Source organism: Phaseolus vulgaris, chromosome 9 (assembly GCF_051622355.1).
Source record: "Phaseolus vulgaris cultivar YP4 chromosome 9, ASM5162235v1, whole genome shotgun sequence".
NCBI lineage: Eukaryota > Viridiplantae > Streptophyta > Magnoliopsida > Fabales > Fabaceae > Phaseolus > Phaseolus vulgaris.
In genome coordinates this window covers 5,388,061-5,404,176 of record NC_143506.1, presented here as the reverse complement: position 1 = coordinate 5,404,176, position 16,116 = coordinate 5,388,061, and the positions used below count along the sequence as shown (strand labels likewise).

Below are 16,116 nucleotides of genomic sequence, written 5' to 3'. Positions count from 1 at the left end.
GACCCAGAGACCACTAAACATGTCTCTAGCAATCGGTTACTTGCCTCACACAGCCAAGACCCAAGTCAACCTACTAAAGGAACTTCTGAAAGGGGGAAAATATATGTTTTTCATACTATCAGAGAAATCTAACAAAACACTAGTACTGACTTGAGCGTCGGAGTGCAATCGCAGGTACTCCGCCGACCGGCCGAAGCACGCGAGAAGGAAGAAAGATTTTAAGAATTGGACAGCTAAATACACGGAACCCATTGCGTATCGACGTGGATCAATATTACTCAGCCCCTAACATCCATACAGGTACAATTGGCGCCCACCGTGGGACCGAGTAATCACTTTTCCCAGGCCTAAGGATTCCAACAAGTGAAGATGGTTTCAACAGCAAACAATACCAACAATGACAACGCAGCGAAAGAACATAGGATGATGCTCCAAACTCTCCAAGCCCAGATGCAGGAGTTGCTTCAGAAAGCAGTTACTGACCAGTTGCGTCAGGAGGAGGAGAAGAAAAGACAGGAAGACGAACGCCAACTGCACGTTGAAGAAATGGCTCAGTTAAAGGAGCAAAACAAAAGATTAATGGAAAGACTCTAATTGTCTGAACGTGAAGGACATTCACGTGCACCCACACCACCGCCACATCAATCTGGGACAAGAGCAATAGCCCAGACAGTGCCTCACACATCACTCGTCCAACAAACCCACCAAAGTGTGAAGCAGGTAATCACAAACAGAGTAGCAAACCCAAGGGGCCATCCGTTTACGGATGGTATCATAGCCACACCTCTTACTAACAAATGGAGAGGTTTAACCATGAACCTCTATGATGGTTCCACGGATCCGGATGAGCACCTGAATATCTTCAAAACACAGATGACCCTCTACACGATTGATCGGACGGTGTGGTGCAAAGTCTTTCCTACATCTCTCAAGGAAGGGTCTCTCGGATGGTTTTCTGACCTTCCCCCTAATTCCATTGCCAGCTTTGATGCTTTGGAATTAAAGTTTACTACTCAGTATGCCACAAGTAGACCTCATCGGACGTCCTCCATGTCCCTTCTTAACGTTAGACAAGAAAGAGGAGAATCCCTAAGAGCTTTTATGGACAGGTTTAGTAAAGTTTGTATGGGCATACACAATTTGAATCCAGATATAGCTATGCATCACTTGGCTTCGGTCATGCTGCCAGGAAGTTTCACAGAAAGCCTTATCAAGCGGCCACCATATAGTATGGACGAATTGAGAACAAGAGCGACAAAATTCATGCAAATTGAAGAGCATGTCGATTATCATCGAAAAACGCATGTCGAGAACACAGACAAAAACAAGGGAGTTTGTCCTCCAATAGTACCGACCGACCGAGACCGATATCGCCCCAATAGGGGTCCCCGCTTCCACAATTATACACCGTTGGTCGTACCCAGGAGAAAGATTTTGGATGAAGCACAGCAAACTGAACTGATCCCAGCATTGAAACAGTCACAGACTCCTCCCAATGCCGATACGGGTAAACGCTGTCAGTACCATCGCAACTACGGTCATACGACCGAAGGTTGCCAAGCATTAAAAGATAAAATAGAAGAACTTGTCCAGGCCGGTCATCTTCGCAAGTTTGTGAAGACAACAATAACCACACCCAGATCGCCCCAGCGCGATCCTGATTCCCGAGAACGTTCGGGACGAAGAGACAACCGAACCCGCGACGATCATCGTCGCTCTAACATAAGGAAACGAAGTGAAAGTCCAGTCAGACGGACGAGACCCAAAAGTGAAAGTCCCGAACGTAGAAGTCGAACTAAGCAGAAAATTCGTGAAGTTATCAATACAATCGTCGGACCAATGTCACTCGGCGTACCTCCTCAAGAGGTTAGTTACATTGCAGGTGGAGGATGTTCCAATTCGACAAGGAAGAAGCACTTAATAGCGATCCAATTCGTCCATTCGGCCTTCACACATCGCCGACCGCACGTACCGCCGATCACATTTACTGATGCTGATTTCACAGCAATTGATCCCGCTCAGGACGACCCCATGGTCATAACAGTGGAGATAGACAAGTTCGCAATCGCTAAGGTCCTGGTGGACCAAGGTAGCTCGGTTGACATCCTTTATTGGGAAACATTGAAGAAAATGCAGATTTCGGAGGCAGAGATACAGCCTTACAACGAACATATAGTTGGGTTTTCAGGAGAAAGGGTAGATACAAGATGATTCATTGACCTATTCACTACATTCGACGATGACTACCTCAGCAAGACTATTAACATACGATACCTGCTAGTCAATGCTAATACATCCTACAATATCTTGCTCGGTCGTCCATCCATCAACAGGTTAAAAGCCATTGTTTCAACCTCTTACTTAGCCATGAAATTCCCCTCGGTCAATGGGAATATAGCCATAGTGCATGTAGATAAGAAGATAGCGCGAGAATGCTATGTAGCTAGCCTGAAACTAGAGCCAATCCGAAGGCTTTATACCACATCGACCGACCGATCCCCATAACGGAGAGGTCAATCGTCGGAAAGACGTTCTAAAGGAAGAGGATCTAGAAGGCACTTGGTTGCTCTGGTCGACCTATACCCCCAGCTGGATGATCCTCGGATGGAACCAGGGGAAGATCTTCAACCCATATTCCTCCGTGACAAAGACCGCAAAACGCACATGGGAACGTCCCTCAAGCCGGACGATCGAGAAGCAATTGGTAAGACATTAACCAAAAATGCTGAACTTTTTGCTTGGACCGTTGCAGATATGCCAGGGGTAAAATCAAATGTTATCACCCACCGATTATCTGTCTACAAAGAAGCTAGGCCGATCGCCCAAAAGAAAAGAAAATTAGGTGAAGAGCGGCGTAAGGCCGCACGAGAGGAAACTGATAAACTAGTACAAGTTGGTTTCATTCAGAAGGCCCATTACACAACGTGGTTGGCCAATGTTGTAATGGTCAAGAAGGCGAATGGTAAATGGAGAATGTGTGTAGACTATACAGACCTTAACAAGGCATGCCCGAAGGACTCATATCCTCTACCTACTATCGACCGACTGGTCGACGGCGTGGCCGGACACCAAATCTCAAGCTTCCTTGATGCTTACTTAGGGTATAATCAAATACAAATGTACCATCGCGACCGGGAGAAGACACCATTCAGAACAGATTCCGACAATTTTTTCTATGAGGTCATGTCGTTCGGCCTCAAAAATGTCGGAGCCACATACCAGCGATTAATGGATCACGTTTTCCACGATATGATCGGACAGAACGTGGAGGTATACGTTGACGACATTGTCGTTAAATCAGATTCATGCGAACAACATATTTCCGATCAGAAAGAAGTTTTCCAGGCCTTGCGCAAATATCGCATGCGCTTAAATCCGGGAAAGTGCGCATTCAGCGTAGAAGGTGGAAAATTCCTAGGCTTCATGCTCACCCATCGAGGCATAGAAGTTAATCTAGAAAAATGCAAGGCAATCACAGAAATGAGAAGTCCCAGTGGACTTAAAGAGATTCAGCGGTTGGTTGGTCGTCTTACGTCATTGTCTCGGTTCGTACCTAAGTTTGTCGAACGAATGAGACCTATTATAAAACTATTGAAGAAAACAACTAAGTTTGAATGGACAGATGAATGCGAGCAGAATTTCCTCCAGCTTAAGACATTCCTGGCATCACCACCGATCATCTAGAAACCCAACACACGCGAGCCTATCATAGTATACCTAGCTATTTCCAACGAAGCGGTAAGTTCTGTTCTAGTGCAGGAAATCAAAATGGAGGAACGGCCGGTATACTTCGTTAGCCAAGTCTTGCACGGCGCGGAAGTCCGATACCAAATGGTAGAGAAAGTCACACTAGCTTTGGTCATTACCGCACGACGGATGCGGATGTATTTCCAGAATCATAGGGTCATAGTTAAAACTAACTATCCCATTATGAAGATCCTCACAAAACCTGACCTAGCCGGACGAATGATAGGTTGGGCAGTCGAATTGTCAGAGTTCCATATCGAATACCAACCTAGGGGGGCCATTAAGTCCCAAGCACTTGTTGATTTCACAGCAGAACTCACTCCTTATCCGACCGAAGAGAAGACATCTCGATGGACATAGTACGTAGATGGATCTTCAAACAGTCGTTCGTGCAGAGCGGGAGTTGTACTCGAAAGACCACGAGAGATCGTTATTGAACAAGCCATGAAGTTTGAATTTAAAACTTCAAATAATCAGGCCGAGTATGAAGCAATAATTGCAAGTTTACACCTGACAATCGAGTTAGAGATAACTACTCTAATTTGCAAAAGCGACTCCTGCCTAGTCGTCGGACAGCTCACTGAAGAATATGAGGTAAGGGAGACTTTGCTTCAACAATATTTTCACTTTGTAAAAAATCTCTTAAGCAGGTTCAAATAAATCTCGTTCCAACACGTCCGGAGGGAAAATAACACTCGGGCGGACGCTCTATCAAGATTGGCTACTGTCAAACAGAAAGGAGTCCATCGACCGGTCATACACGTGATCCTGGTTAAACCAAGTGTTGGTGCCGAAGAATGCATGGCAACCGATACTCAGCTTAACTGGATGACCCCTATCAAGCAATACCTAACCGAAGGAGTATGTGACCCGCACTTGGAGAAAACGATGAAACAGTAGGCCGCCCGATACATACTCATTGACCAAGACCTCTATCAGAGAGGATACTCCTAGGAGAGCCTTGATCCACCTACAACCCATTGAAGCTTCCGCAAACCACCACAAAAACCGTAAAAGAGAAGAGCTCAATGTCATCAGTATCTCTGCCTCCGAAATCTGCATTTTCTTGAATGTTTCCCAATAAAGGATGTCGACCGAGCTACCTTGGTCCACCAAGACCTTAGCGATTGCGAACTTGTCTATCTCCACTGTTATGACCATGGGGTCGTCCTGAGCGGGATCAATTGCTGTGAAATCGCCATCAGTAAATGTGATCGGCGGTATGTGCGGTCGGCGATGTGTGGAGGCCAAATGGACGGATTGGATCACTCTTAAGTGCTTCTTCCTTGCTGAATTGGAACATCCTCCACCTGCAAAACCACCTGCAATGTAACTAACCTCTTGAGGAGGTACGCCGAGAGACACTGGTCCGGCGATTGTATTGATAACTTCACGAACTTTCTGCTTAGTTCGACTTCTACGCTCGGGACTTTCACTTTTGGGTCTTGTCCGTCTGACTGGACTTTCACTTCGTTTCCTTATGTTTGAGCGTCGATGATCGTAGCGGGTTCGGCCGTCTCTTCGTCCCGAACGTTCTCGGGAATCAGGATCGCGTTGGGGCGATCTGGGTGTGGTTATTGTTGTCTTCACAAACTTGCGAAGATGACCGGCCTGGACAAGTTCTTCTATTTTATCTTTTAATGCTTGGCAACCTTCAATCGTATGACCGTAGTTGCGATGATATTGACAGTGTTTACCCGTATCGGCATTGGGAGTAGTAGGTGACTGTTTCACTTCGTCCCGAACGTTATCGGGAATCAGGATCGCGCTGGGGCGATCTGGGTGTGGTTATTGTTGTCTTCACAAACTTGCGAAGATGATCGGCCTGGACAAGTTCTTCTATTTTATCTTTTAATGCTTGGCAACCTTCGGTCGTATGACCGTAGTTGCGATGGTATTGACAGTGTTTACCCGTATCGGCATTGGGAGGAGTCTGTGACTGTTTCAGTGCTGGGATCAGTTCAGTTTGTAGTGCTTCATCCAAAATCTTTCCACTGGGTACGACCAACGGTGTATAATTGTGGACGTGGGGACCCCTATTGGGGTGATATCGGTCTCAGTCGGCCGGTACTATTGGAGGACGAACTCCCTTGTTTCTGTCTGTGTTCTCGACATGCGTTTTCGATGATAATCGACATGCTCTTCAATTTGCATGAATTTTGTCGCTCTTGTTCTCAATTCGTCCATATTGTACGATGGTCGCTTGATAAGGCTTTCTATGAACCTTCCGGGCAGCATGGCCGAAAACTAAGTGATGCATAGCTATATCTGGATTCAGATTGCGTATGCCCATACAAACTTTACTAAACCTGTCCATAAAAGCTCTTAGGGATTCTCCTCTTTCTTGTTTGACGTTAAGAAGGGACATGGAGGACGTCTGATGAGGTCTATTTGTGGCATACCGCTGGCAATGGAATTAGGGGGAAGGTCAAAAAACCATCCGAGAGGCCCTTCCCTGAGAGATGTAGGAAAGACTTTGCACCACACCGTCCGATCAATCGTGTAGAGGGTCATCTGTGTTTTGAAGATATTCAGGTGCTCGTTCGGATCCGTGGAACCATCATAGAGGTTCATGGTTAGACCTCTCCATTTGTTAGTGAGAGGTGTGGCTATGATATCATCCGTAAACGGATGGCCCCTTGGGTTTGCTACTCTGTTTGGGATTACCTGCTTCACACTTTGGTGGGTTTGTTGGACGAGTGATGTGTGAGGCACTGTCTAGGCTATTGCCCTTGCCCCAGATTGATGTGGCGGTGGTGTGGGTGCACGTGAATGTCCTTCACGTTCAGACTGTTCGAGTCTTTCCATTAATCTTTTGTTTTGCTCCTTTAACTGAGCCATTTCTTCTGCATGCCGTTGGCGTTCTTCTTCCTGTCTTTTCTTCTCCTCCTCCTGACGCAACTGGTCAGTAACTCCTTTCTGAAGCAACTCCTGCATCTGTGTTTGGAGCATCATCTTATGTTCTTCCGCTGCGTTGTCATTGTTGGTATTGTTTGCTGTTGAAACCATCTTCACTTGTTGGAATCCTTAGGCCTGGGAAAAGTGATTATTTGACCCCACGGTGGGCGCCAATTGTACCTGTATGGATGTTAGGGGCTGAGTAATATTGATCCACGTCGATACGCAATGGGTTCCGTGTCCTTAGCTGTCCAATTCTTCAAATCTTTCTTTCTTCTCGCGTGCTTCGACCGGTCGGCGGGGTACCTTCGATTGCACTCCAACGCTCAAGTCAGTGCTAGTGTTTTGTTAGGTTTCTCTAATAGTATGAAAAACGTACTTTTTCCTCCTTTCAGAAGATCCTTTAGTAGGTTGACATGGACCTTGGCTGTGTGGGCCAAGTAACCGAATGCTAAAGACATGCTTAGTGGTCTCTGGGTCATGTCTGGTGGCTTCCTGATATCAAGGGAGTGCTATACAAAATGTGTTTGACTCATTCAATGGAAGTTATAACTGTTTATTTTCCACGTGTAACTATGTTTATTTATTTAATGTGCACGTCACGATCGTCCGGTACAGCAGGTATAGAGTTACTTTAACAATTACTGCTTTTGTTATACAGCTCACAAATTGAACCTATATTATGCAAAACGATAAACTTCTCATTTCTTCCATACTTCTAATCACTTACATTCTGAGGTTCATTCTGTTCAACATACCCCTGCGTATAAGAGGTCATCCCACTTGCCACCACAAACAAACATAAGATTTTCCCAATGACAACACCTAATGTATGTCCCACATTGAAAAGATTTTGAAAAGAAAAAGAGTTTATAAATGTTTGTTAGATATAATTGGTTACCATTCATGGGATTGTACCCATGTTTTCCAGAATTCTAAACCGAGAGAATTTGTTGGATAAAAATTTGTACCAAAACACATCTACCATCTTCTTTTCCTTTAAAATTAACCTAAATAATTTTTTTTAAAACATTAAATAATGTATTCTTTGTAATTCAGTTGAAAAATGTCAATAAAATTTATTGACGCTAAATTTAAGAAAAATATATATTAACTTTAAAAAGTGAAAAAAAAATATTAAACTAAATAATATAAATCAAACAAGGAAAAAAGTATAATTTATGTACAATATAGATGACATTCGATAAATCCCCCAAATATGTGCAATATAGATTCCTCTTATATTATATTATATTATATTATATTATATTATATTATATTATATTATATTATATTATATTATATTTTTTCAATGTTTTATTTATATTATATTATCTTTTTCCATGTTTTATTTATATTATTATCTTTTTCTATGTTTTATTTATATTATATGTTTCACATATTTAATTTATATTACATCATATCAATATTTTACAAACATTTAATTTTTTTTAAGTGTAAATAAAAAATCGGAAGCATAGTTCCAATATCAAGTTCTTGAAATGAAAATTTTTATTAATTTTGTTACCAAACATCAATATATCCTAAAGTTTTAAACATTTTTCCCCTCTTTTACATCACCTTTACCACTCTACCGCATATAATAAATAAAATGTCTAAACATGTATAAATTCTTATGAAACATGAAGAATATTATGCATATACAACAGTTTAGATGGCATTGGATGAATTAAGTTATCTCCACCGGATATTAAGAGAAAAAAATATTATTTTTTACATTATAAATTATTTTAGATATTCTATATCAGTTGTGTGCCTTGTATAGAAAAAAAATGGTATAGAGAATAAACATAGAAAAAATGGTGCAGAAAGTAAAATAATTACACATAAAGATAAAGCTCTATATCCTCATACAGAATATTGGGTACAACCCTATGGAACACATTCTGTTCAGGATCGTAACCAATAGTATCTCACAAGTCTTTATAAACCCTTTTCGTTTTCAAAATCTTTTCGATGTGAAACTTATATTAGCTCCACATACCGTTAGATAGATTTTGTGTACATATTATATATTATTTGTTTTTTAATTTAGTTTTACGCCATACATTATATTATATTTAATTAAACTATACTGTTTTTAATGTTTTATTTATTATCACTGGTGCAAAAATATTAAAAGACGACTATTTTTTTATTTAAAATGACGACTTTATAGTCGCATTTCTTGTACACGTAGTCGTAAATACAAGAGATAAGAAGATGACTATTTAGCCGCATTCTTAAATGCCATTTATAAATGTTGTTATGGTAAATAGCCACATTCTTATATAATTTTTTATTTAAAAAAAAAACTTAAAACTCTAAACCCTAAACCCTAAGGCAACAATGACGGAGGCAACAACGACAGAGCAATGGTGACATTCGCCAATACAAGAAAACAAACAAATAAGGGAAACAAAACAAATATATAAACCAATGGTGAAAAAGAAAGAGAGCTCGAAATGAACTTACAATGGCACGGAGAAGATAATGAAGGGTCACAAAAGAAGAGAGCAAGCATGAGAGCAAAAACAATAAATAAAATGTCAAAATATGTATAAATTCTTATAAAAAATGAAGAATATTATGTATATACAACAATTTAGATGACATTAGATAAATCAAGTTATCTCCACCGGATATTAAGAGAAACAAACATTATTGTGTTCTACCAATCTAAGGATACATATTATTTAAGAACATGTTGTGTGTTTCGGTACAATTTTTTATCAAAAGGTTTATCCATGTATTTGACCGTAAGTAACAAAACTTGAAAAGTTTTACAAAAAGAATTACAGAGTCTGTCAGATACAGATGTCACTATGAGGAAGCTCAGATCACCAAGTCACAGTTCATCCAACAAACTATGTTTAAAACACTGGGGTACAACTCTATGGAACACATCCTGTTCAGAGTCGTAACCATGTTCAGGGTCATAACCAATGATATCTCACAAGCCCTTTTTGTTTTCAAAATCTTTTCGATGTTGGACTTATATTAGTTCTACATATCCTTAGATAGATTTTGCATATAAATTCTATATTATTTGTTTTTTATTTTATTTTAAAACCATACATTATATTACATTTAATTAAATTATACTTTTTCAATGTTTTATTTATATTGTATTATGTTTTTCCATGTTTTATTTGTATTATATTATATTTTTCCATGTTTTATTTATTTTATACGTTTCACCTATCTAATTTATATTACATCATATCAATATTTTGCAAACATTTAATTTTTTTAAGTGTATATAAAAAATCGGATGCATAGTTTCAATGTCGAGTTCTTGATATGAAATTTCTTATTAATTTTTTTTACCAAACATCAATATATCCTAAAATTTTAAACATTTTCTCCCCTCTTTTATGTAACTTCTACCACTTTACTGCATATAATAAATAAAATGTTAAAATATGTATAAATTCTTATGAAAATTAAAGAATATTATGCATATACAAACAATTTAGATGACATTTGATAAATCAAGTTATCTACATCGAATATTAATAGAAAAAGACATTATTGTTTACTTTATAAATTATTTTAGATATTCTATAGCAATTATGTGCCTTGTATAGAAAAAAATGGTGTATAGAAATAATTACAGATAAAGATAAAGCTCTATATCCGATTGAACATGCAGACTAGTAGAAGCTCAGATCACAAAGTCACAATTCATCCCACAAACTCTGTTTAGAACAATGGGACAACGGGGTACAACCCTATGAAATACATCATGTTCAGGGTCGTAACCAATGATATCTCACAAGCTTTTATAAACTCTTTTTGTTTTCAAAATCTTTTGTGAAACTTATATTAGTTCCACATATCCTTAGATTTTGCATACATTTTATATATTATTTGTTTTTTAATTTACTTTTACACTACACATTATATTATATTCAATTAAATTATACTTTTTCAATGTTTTCTTTATATTATATTATCTTTTCCCATGTTTTATTTATATTATATTATCTTTTTCCATGTTTTATTTATATTATATGTTTCACCTATTTAATTTATATTACATCATATCAATATTTTGCAAACATTTAATTTTTTTAAGTGTATATAAAAAATCGGAAGCATAGTTTCAATATCAAGTTATTGAAATGAAAATTCTTATTAATTTTTTTACCAAACATCAATATATCCTAAAATTTTAAACATTTTCTCCCCTCTTTTATGTAACTTCTACCACTTTACCGCATATGATAAATAAAATGTTAAAATATGTATAAGTTCTTATGAAAAGTAAAGAATATTATGCATATACAAACAATTTAGATGGCATTTGATAAATCAAGTTATCTACATTGGATATTAATAGAAAAAGACATTATTGTTTACTTTATAAATTATTTTAGATATTCTATTGCAATTTTGTGTCTTGTATAGAAAAAAATGGTGTATAGAATAAACGTAGAAAAAATGGTGCAGAAAGTAAAATAATTACCTATAAAATAGAGCTTTATATCCTCAGACAGAACTTAGATATAACGTTGTTTCGTCTAAGGTTAAATATTATATAAGAACATTATGTTGTTGAGTTTCGGTACAATTTTTAATAAAAAAAGGTTTATACAGTAACAAAATTTGAAAATTCTTATTAAATTTTTTATCAAACATCACTATATTCTAAAATTTTAAATATTTTCACCCCTTTTATCTCATTTCTACAACTACAACTAAGGTGGTCATCTAAATCTAAATATTTGGATCAGATTTTAAATCCAAATCTATATCTTTTTATAAAACTAATTTGGATTTTTATAAATCCAAATCTAAATATTTGGAATGGATTTAAAATCCAAATCCATATTTTTATAAAAAAAAATTAAATTAGATTTTAAATTCAAATTCATCTTTTAAAAAAAAATTAACATAATATTAATATAGTTATATGTAAAAAACTTTAATATTATAAAAACATTAAATAAATATAATAAAATTATAATTTAATAATACCAAAATTTAAAGATAACATATTCCATAAATTCTTAACTATATCTACCTATAATACTTTAATTAATCTTGAATTTATTTTTTAAAAAATTAGAACCTTTAAATGTTCATTTAAATTTGATTAATTTTAACAAAAAATTTCAGTTGAATTACTTTCTTTAGTTGACTTGAAATTTTGAAAATGGTTGTAATTGCCTTATATATATATATATATATATATATATATATATATATATATATATATATATATATTAAACTTATATAAAAACATGTACTGTACTAAAAAAATAGAAATGGCACTGTGATGTCGTGGAAAAAGAAAATAAATGACGGGCATTGCTTTGTTATAGAATCTGAGTAAGAAGTAATCTGTGCCGAGAGACGAAGAGTAAATCAGAACGTGATTAATTCAAACAAATAAAATTTGGATTGGAATTTAGATTTTCGTTTTTTAAATCTGTATAACTAAAATGGAAATCTGATCAGGAATGTTATAAAATTTGGATTAAAATAAAAACCAGATTTTAGATAAATGAATTTTTAGTGGAGCAAAACAATGCAAAAAAATAGAGGAGTTTGGTTCAATCAGATTTTTTTCCCACCCTTGTCTACAACAACTTTACCGCTTATAAGAAATAAAATGTCAAAATATGTATAATTTCTTATGAAAAATAAAGAATATTATGTATATACAATTTAGATGTCATTCAATAAAAACATTATTTGTAACATAATAAATTATTTTAAATATTTTATATCAATTGTGTGCCTGGTATAGAAAAAAAAATGGTGTAAAAAATAAACGTAGAAAAAATGGTGCAGAAAGTATAATAATTACAAGATAAAGATAGAGTTATAAATCTTTATATAGAAGAACAAGAACATGATGTTGTTATCAAAAGTTTACCCATGTGGTTGATCGTATACTTAATTATAAAAAATCATCTATAAACATCATTAAGAGGAAACTCAAATTACAAAGTCCCAATTTATTTAACAAACTTTGTTTAAAACAATGGGATAACGAAATATAATCCTATGAAACACATTCTGTTCAAGGTCGTAACTATTCATATCTGACAAACATTTATAAACCATTTTAATTTTCAAAATCGTTTGAATGTGGAACTTATATTAGGTGATGTCGCAAAAATCTGGTGTTTGTTGGTGGTGGCAACTGGGATAACCCTAAACCCTAAACGTTGAATATCTAATGGAAGAACATAATGTAACTCTCACTAATCTAAGTGATTATAAGTATGGAATAAAGGAGGAGTTTATCGTTTTACATACCTACTAAATTCCGAAAGAAAAAAAATGAACATTTCCTATAATTTTAAACATGTTCTCTTTTCTTTTATCTTATTTCGACTACAATTGTACCGTAAATAATAAATAAATTGTAAAAATATATGTACAAATTCTTATGAAGAATAAAGTTTATATATACAACAATTTAACAAGCATTGGATAAATAAGTTATCTCCACGTGATATTAATAGAAAAAAAATATTATTTACATTATAAATTATTTTAAATATTCTATATCAGTTGGATGTCTTATATAGAAAAAAATGGTGTAGAAAGTAAACATAGAAAAAAAAAGGTGTTGAAAGTAAAGATGTCACATTTTTTAAATTGATGTTGTATATTTCACACTTGATTCAAATAAGCATGAAAAAAACTTTCTACATTCTACATTACTTGTTGACCACAAATGGAAAATGTTTTTTCTCAAAATAATAATAATATTTTTTATTTACCATGAATCGTATAATTAAAAAAATTATATATAATTAAACAGGGTACTAAATGAACTAGGTGCTAAAATTGTAAAAAATTAGGTAAAATAGGAGCTATATATATATATGTGTGTGGAGAGAGAGAAAGAGAAAATGGCATTTTTCTAAAGTTATAAGTTCCTTACTTTGACCTCGTTTCCTTGAATTTTTTTACACAATAAAAAGATTATAATAGTTTTTTTTAATTTTCTGTAAAAAATTATGATGCTTTTAAGGTGAGTCAACACCAATCTTTTTCACTGTGTTTTATACAAATCAAATTATTTTAGAGCATATTCTCTTTTATTTGAAAAAAAAAACAACATGGAGACAATATATTAACTTAAAATTGTTTAAAATTCTAACTTTTTTATAACTACTAAAACTATAATTAATACGATTGCTCGGAGATGACAAAGAGAATTCTAGGTTTCACATATCAAGAACTGTATAAGCGATGTAATAAAGAAAGAAAGAACTGAGCGCGAAGAATCCTAATGGAAAGAGAGGAAAAAAGAGAAGAGAATGAAAAGCAAATATGAGAATTGTATTTCGTAAGATTTGAAAATGAATACACGGTGCAAAAAGCAAAAAGTAGGTGTATATATAAGTAAACTATGCCTAAGACTGTGGTGGTTACAAAAAGCAGAACTGGCCCAACAGAGGCCCATTACAAAATACTATTGGGCTTTATCATCTTAAATTGGGAGTAGATGTTTTGCATCTCCAACTTGGATTTGAGGGTGAGAGAGATAAAACCTAATCCATATTTTTCCAATGGAAACAACTAATTCTTTGTTTATTTTCTTATTGATCAATAATTCATTGTTCCTTGTGGGATTGATATTCGTCCTTAGGGACAATTATTACTTCTGACAAACGACGCGGTGCACTTGTCGTAAAAAGTCATCAAGTTTTTGGCGTCGTTGCTGGAAATAATTTTGATTTGTGGAGTATAATTTTCTAAATTTTCTAAATATTGTAAATATTTTAATTATTTTGATTTGTTTTGATTTTATTTATTTTATTTTATTACAGATTTGATTTGATCTTAATTTATAGATTTTCTGTTTTAAAAAGAAAGTTGTTTTTTTTCCTTTTCTTTACGTTATTTATTTTAGTTTGTTTTTATTTTATTTTATTTTTATTTTAATTTTTTTGTTATATTTTATTTCAGTTTTTTTGTTTTTACGTTTAGTTAAGTAGTTGGAGTTTGCGTAGGGTTATTTATTTATATTAATTAGTTATTTATTATTACTAGTTTCTGTTTTATTTTTACGTAAGTTTGCATTATTTTTAAATGATTTTAGTTAGTTATTGCAATTATAATTTTGTGTTTTGGTTTTTTTTATTTTTTTTTATTTTATTTTTATTTTACTTATAGTATTTATTTGTTAGTTTAAGTTAGTTATTTTATTGTATTTTTAAGTTTTTATTTTTTTTGTTTTATATTTATTTATTTATTTTTGTTTTCTTTTATCTTGTTTTTAGTTTTTATTTTACGTAAGTTATTATATTATTTATATTTTTTTTTCTCTCTGGATATTTTTGTTATTTTTCTCCTAAAGTCATTTTAGTGTTTTATTTTGTTTTTGTTTTATTTTTATTTTATTTTGCAGATTTTTTTAATTTGTTTTATTTTTATCTTCAGATTTTTTTTGAATTTTTTTTAAAAGAAAAAAAAATACACTTTTTTTTTTCTCTACACTAATATGTTTTAGGAAGAAAGCAACATGGCAGCAGAACAAGCATCACCTCCAAGGAGGACACTTGGAGATTATGTCATGTACTAAGGGCCAATGCATTTTTTTAGTATTGCAATACCTGTTACTGCCAAGGCCTTGGAAATAAAACCCACTTTTCTCACTCTCAACATTACCCATCAATTCAAAGCAATGGATCATGAGGATTCATGTTCACATTTGTCTACATTCATGTTCACATTTGTCTACATTCTATGAATTAGTGGGAACAATGGGCTTTCAATCAGGTGATCTTGAAAATGTTTATATGCGCTTGTTTTCTTTGTCATTGGCAGGAAAGGCTAAGGATTGATTCAGATCACTTCCAAATCAGAGTCTCACTATCACTAGTTGGAAGGATGTAGAGGAAATATTTCTGCAAAGATTTTTTCCAATTTCTCGCTACATCAAAGTAAAGTCTGAAATTTTTGTGTTCAGACAAGGAGCAGATGAATCATTCTGTGAGACATGGGAAAGATTTAAAATGATACTTAAAAAATGCCCAAATCATGGGTTTGAAGATATTGCTCAACTGAGCATATTTGTCACCGGTCTCAGATCTGACACAGGGATGCTCCTAGATGCTGCAGTTGGCGGCACAATGATGACTCTTGATGTAGAACAAGCGACAAGGATTATTGTTGCATTGACGTCAACTGATTATCAAGCCCAACATGATAGACAAAACACTCAGAAGGAAGGGTTGTTAGAAGATGCACTTTTGACTCAAAATAAAATTCTGACACAACAGATTGAGCAATTAACCACACAAATGGATAAGTTGCCCCAACATTTATATGTTGTTCATTCATCTCAAAGCCAGAGTCAATCAATCTGGTGTGATTTTTGTGGAGGTGATCATCCTAATGGTCACTGTTCTTATCAGAACAATTCACCTGAAGTTGAGGATCCATCCATGCTTGAAAAAATGAGTAAAGTTGAAGACGCCCTAACAAAACTTGTGATAA

The 16,116-nt window shown here is 34.7% G+C and overlaps 1 protein-coding gene and 1 pseudogene across 1 annotated transcript; one reads left to right on the top strand and one right to left on the bottom strand.

Moving 5' to 3' along the window:
- The first annotated feature begins 813 nt into the window (after nucleotides 1-813).
- Nucleotides 814-2,211, top strand: LOC137820750 (uncharacterized). The gene has a single exon (XM_068624988.2). The coding sequence runs from the start codon at nucleotides 814-816 to the stop codon at nucleotides 2,209-2,211; it is 1,398 nt and encodes a 465-aa protein (XP_068481089.1).
- Nucleotides 2,212-15,557: 13,346 nt separating this feature from the next.
- Nucleotides 15,558-15,664, bottom strand: LOC137823233 (small nucleolar RNA R71; annotated as a pseudogene).
- Between the last annotated feature and the right edge of the window lie 452 nt (nucleotides 15,665-16,116).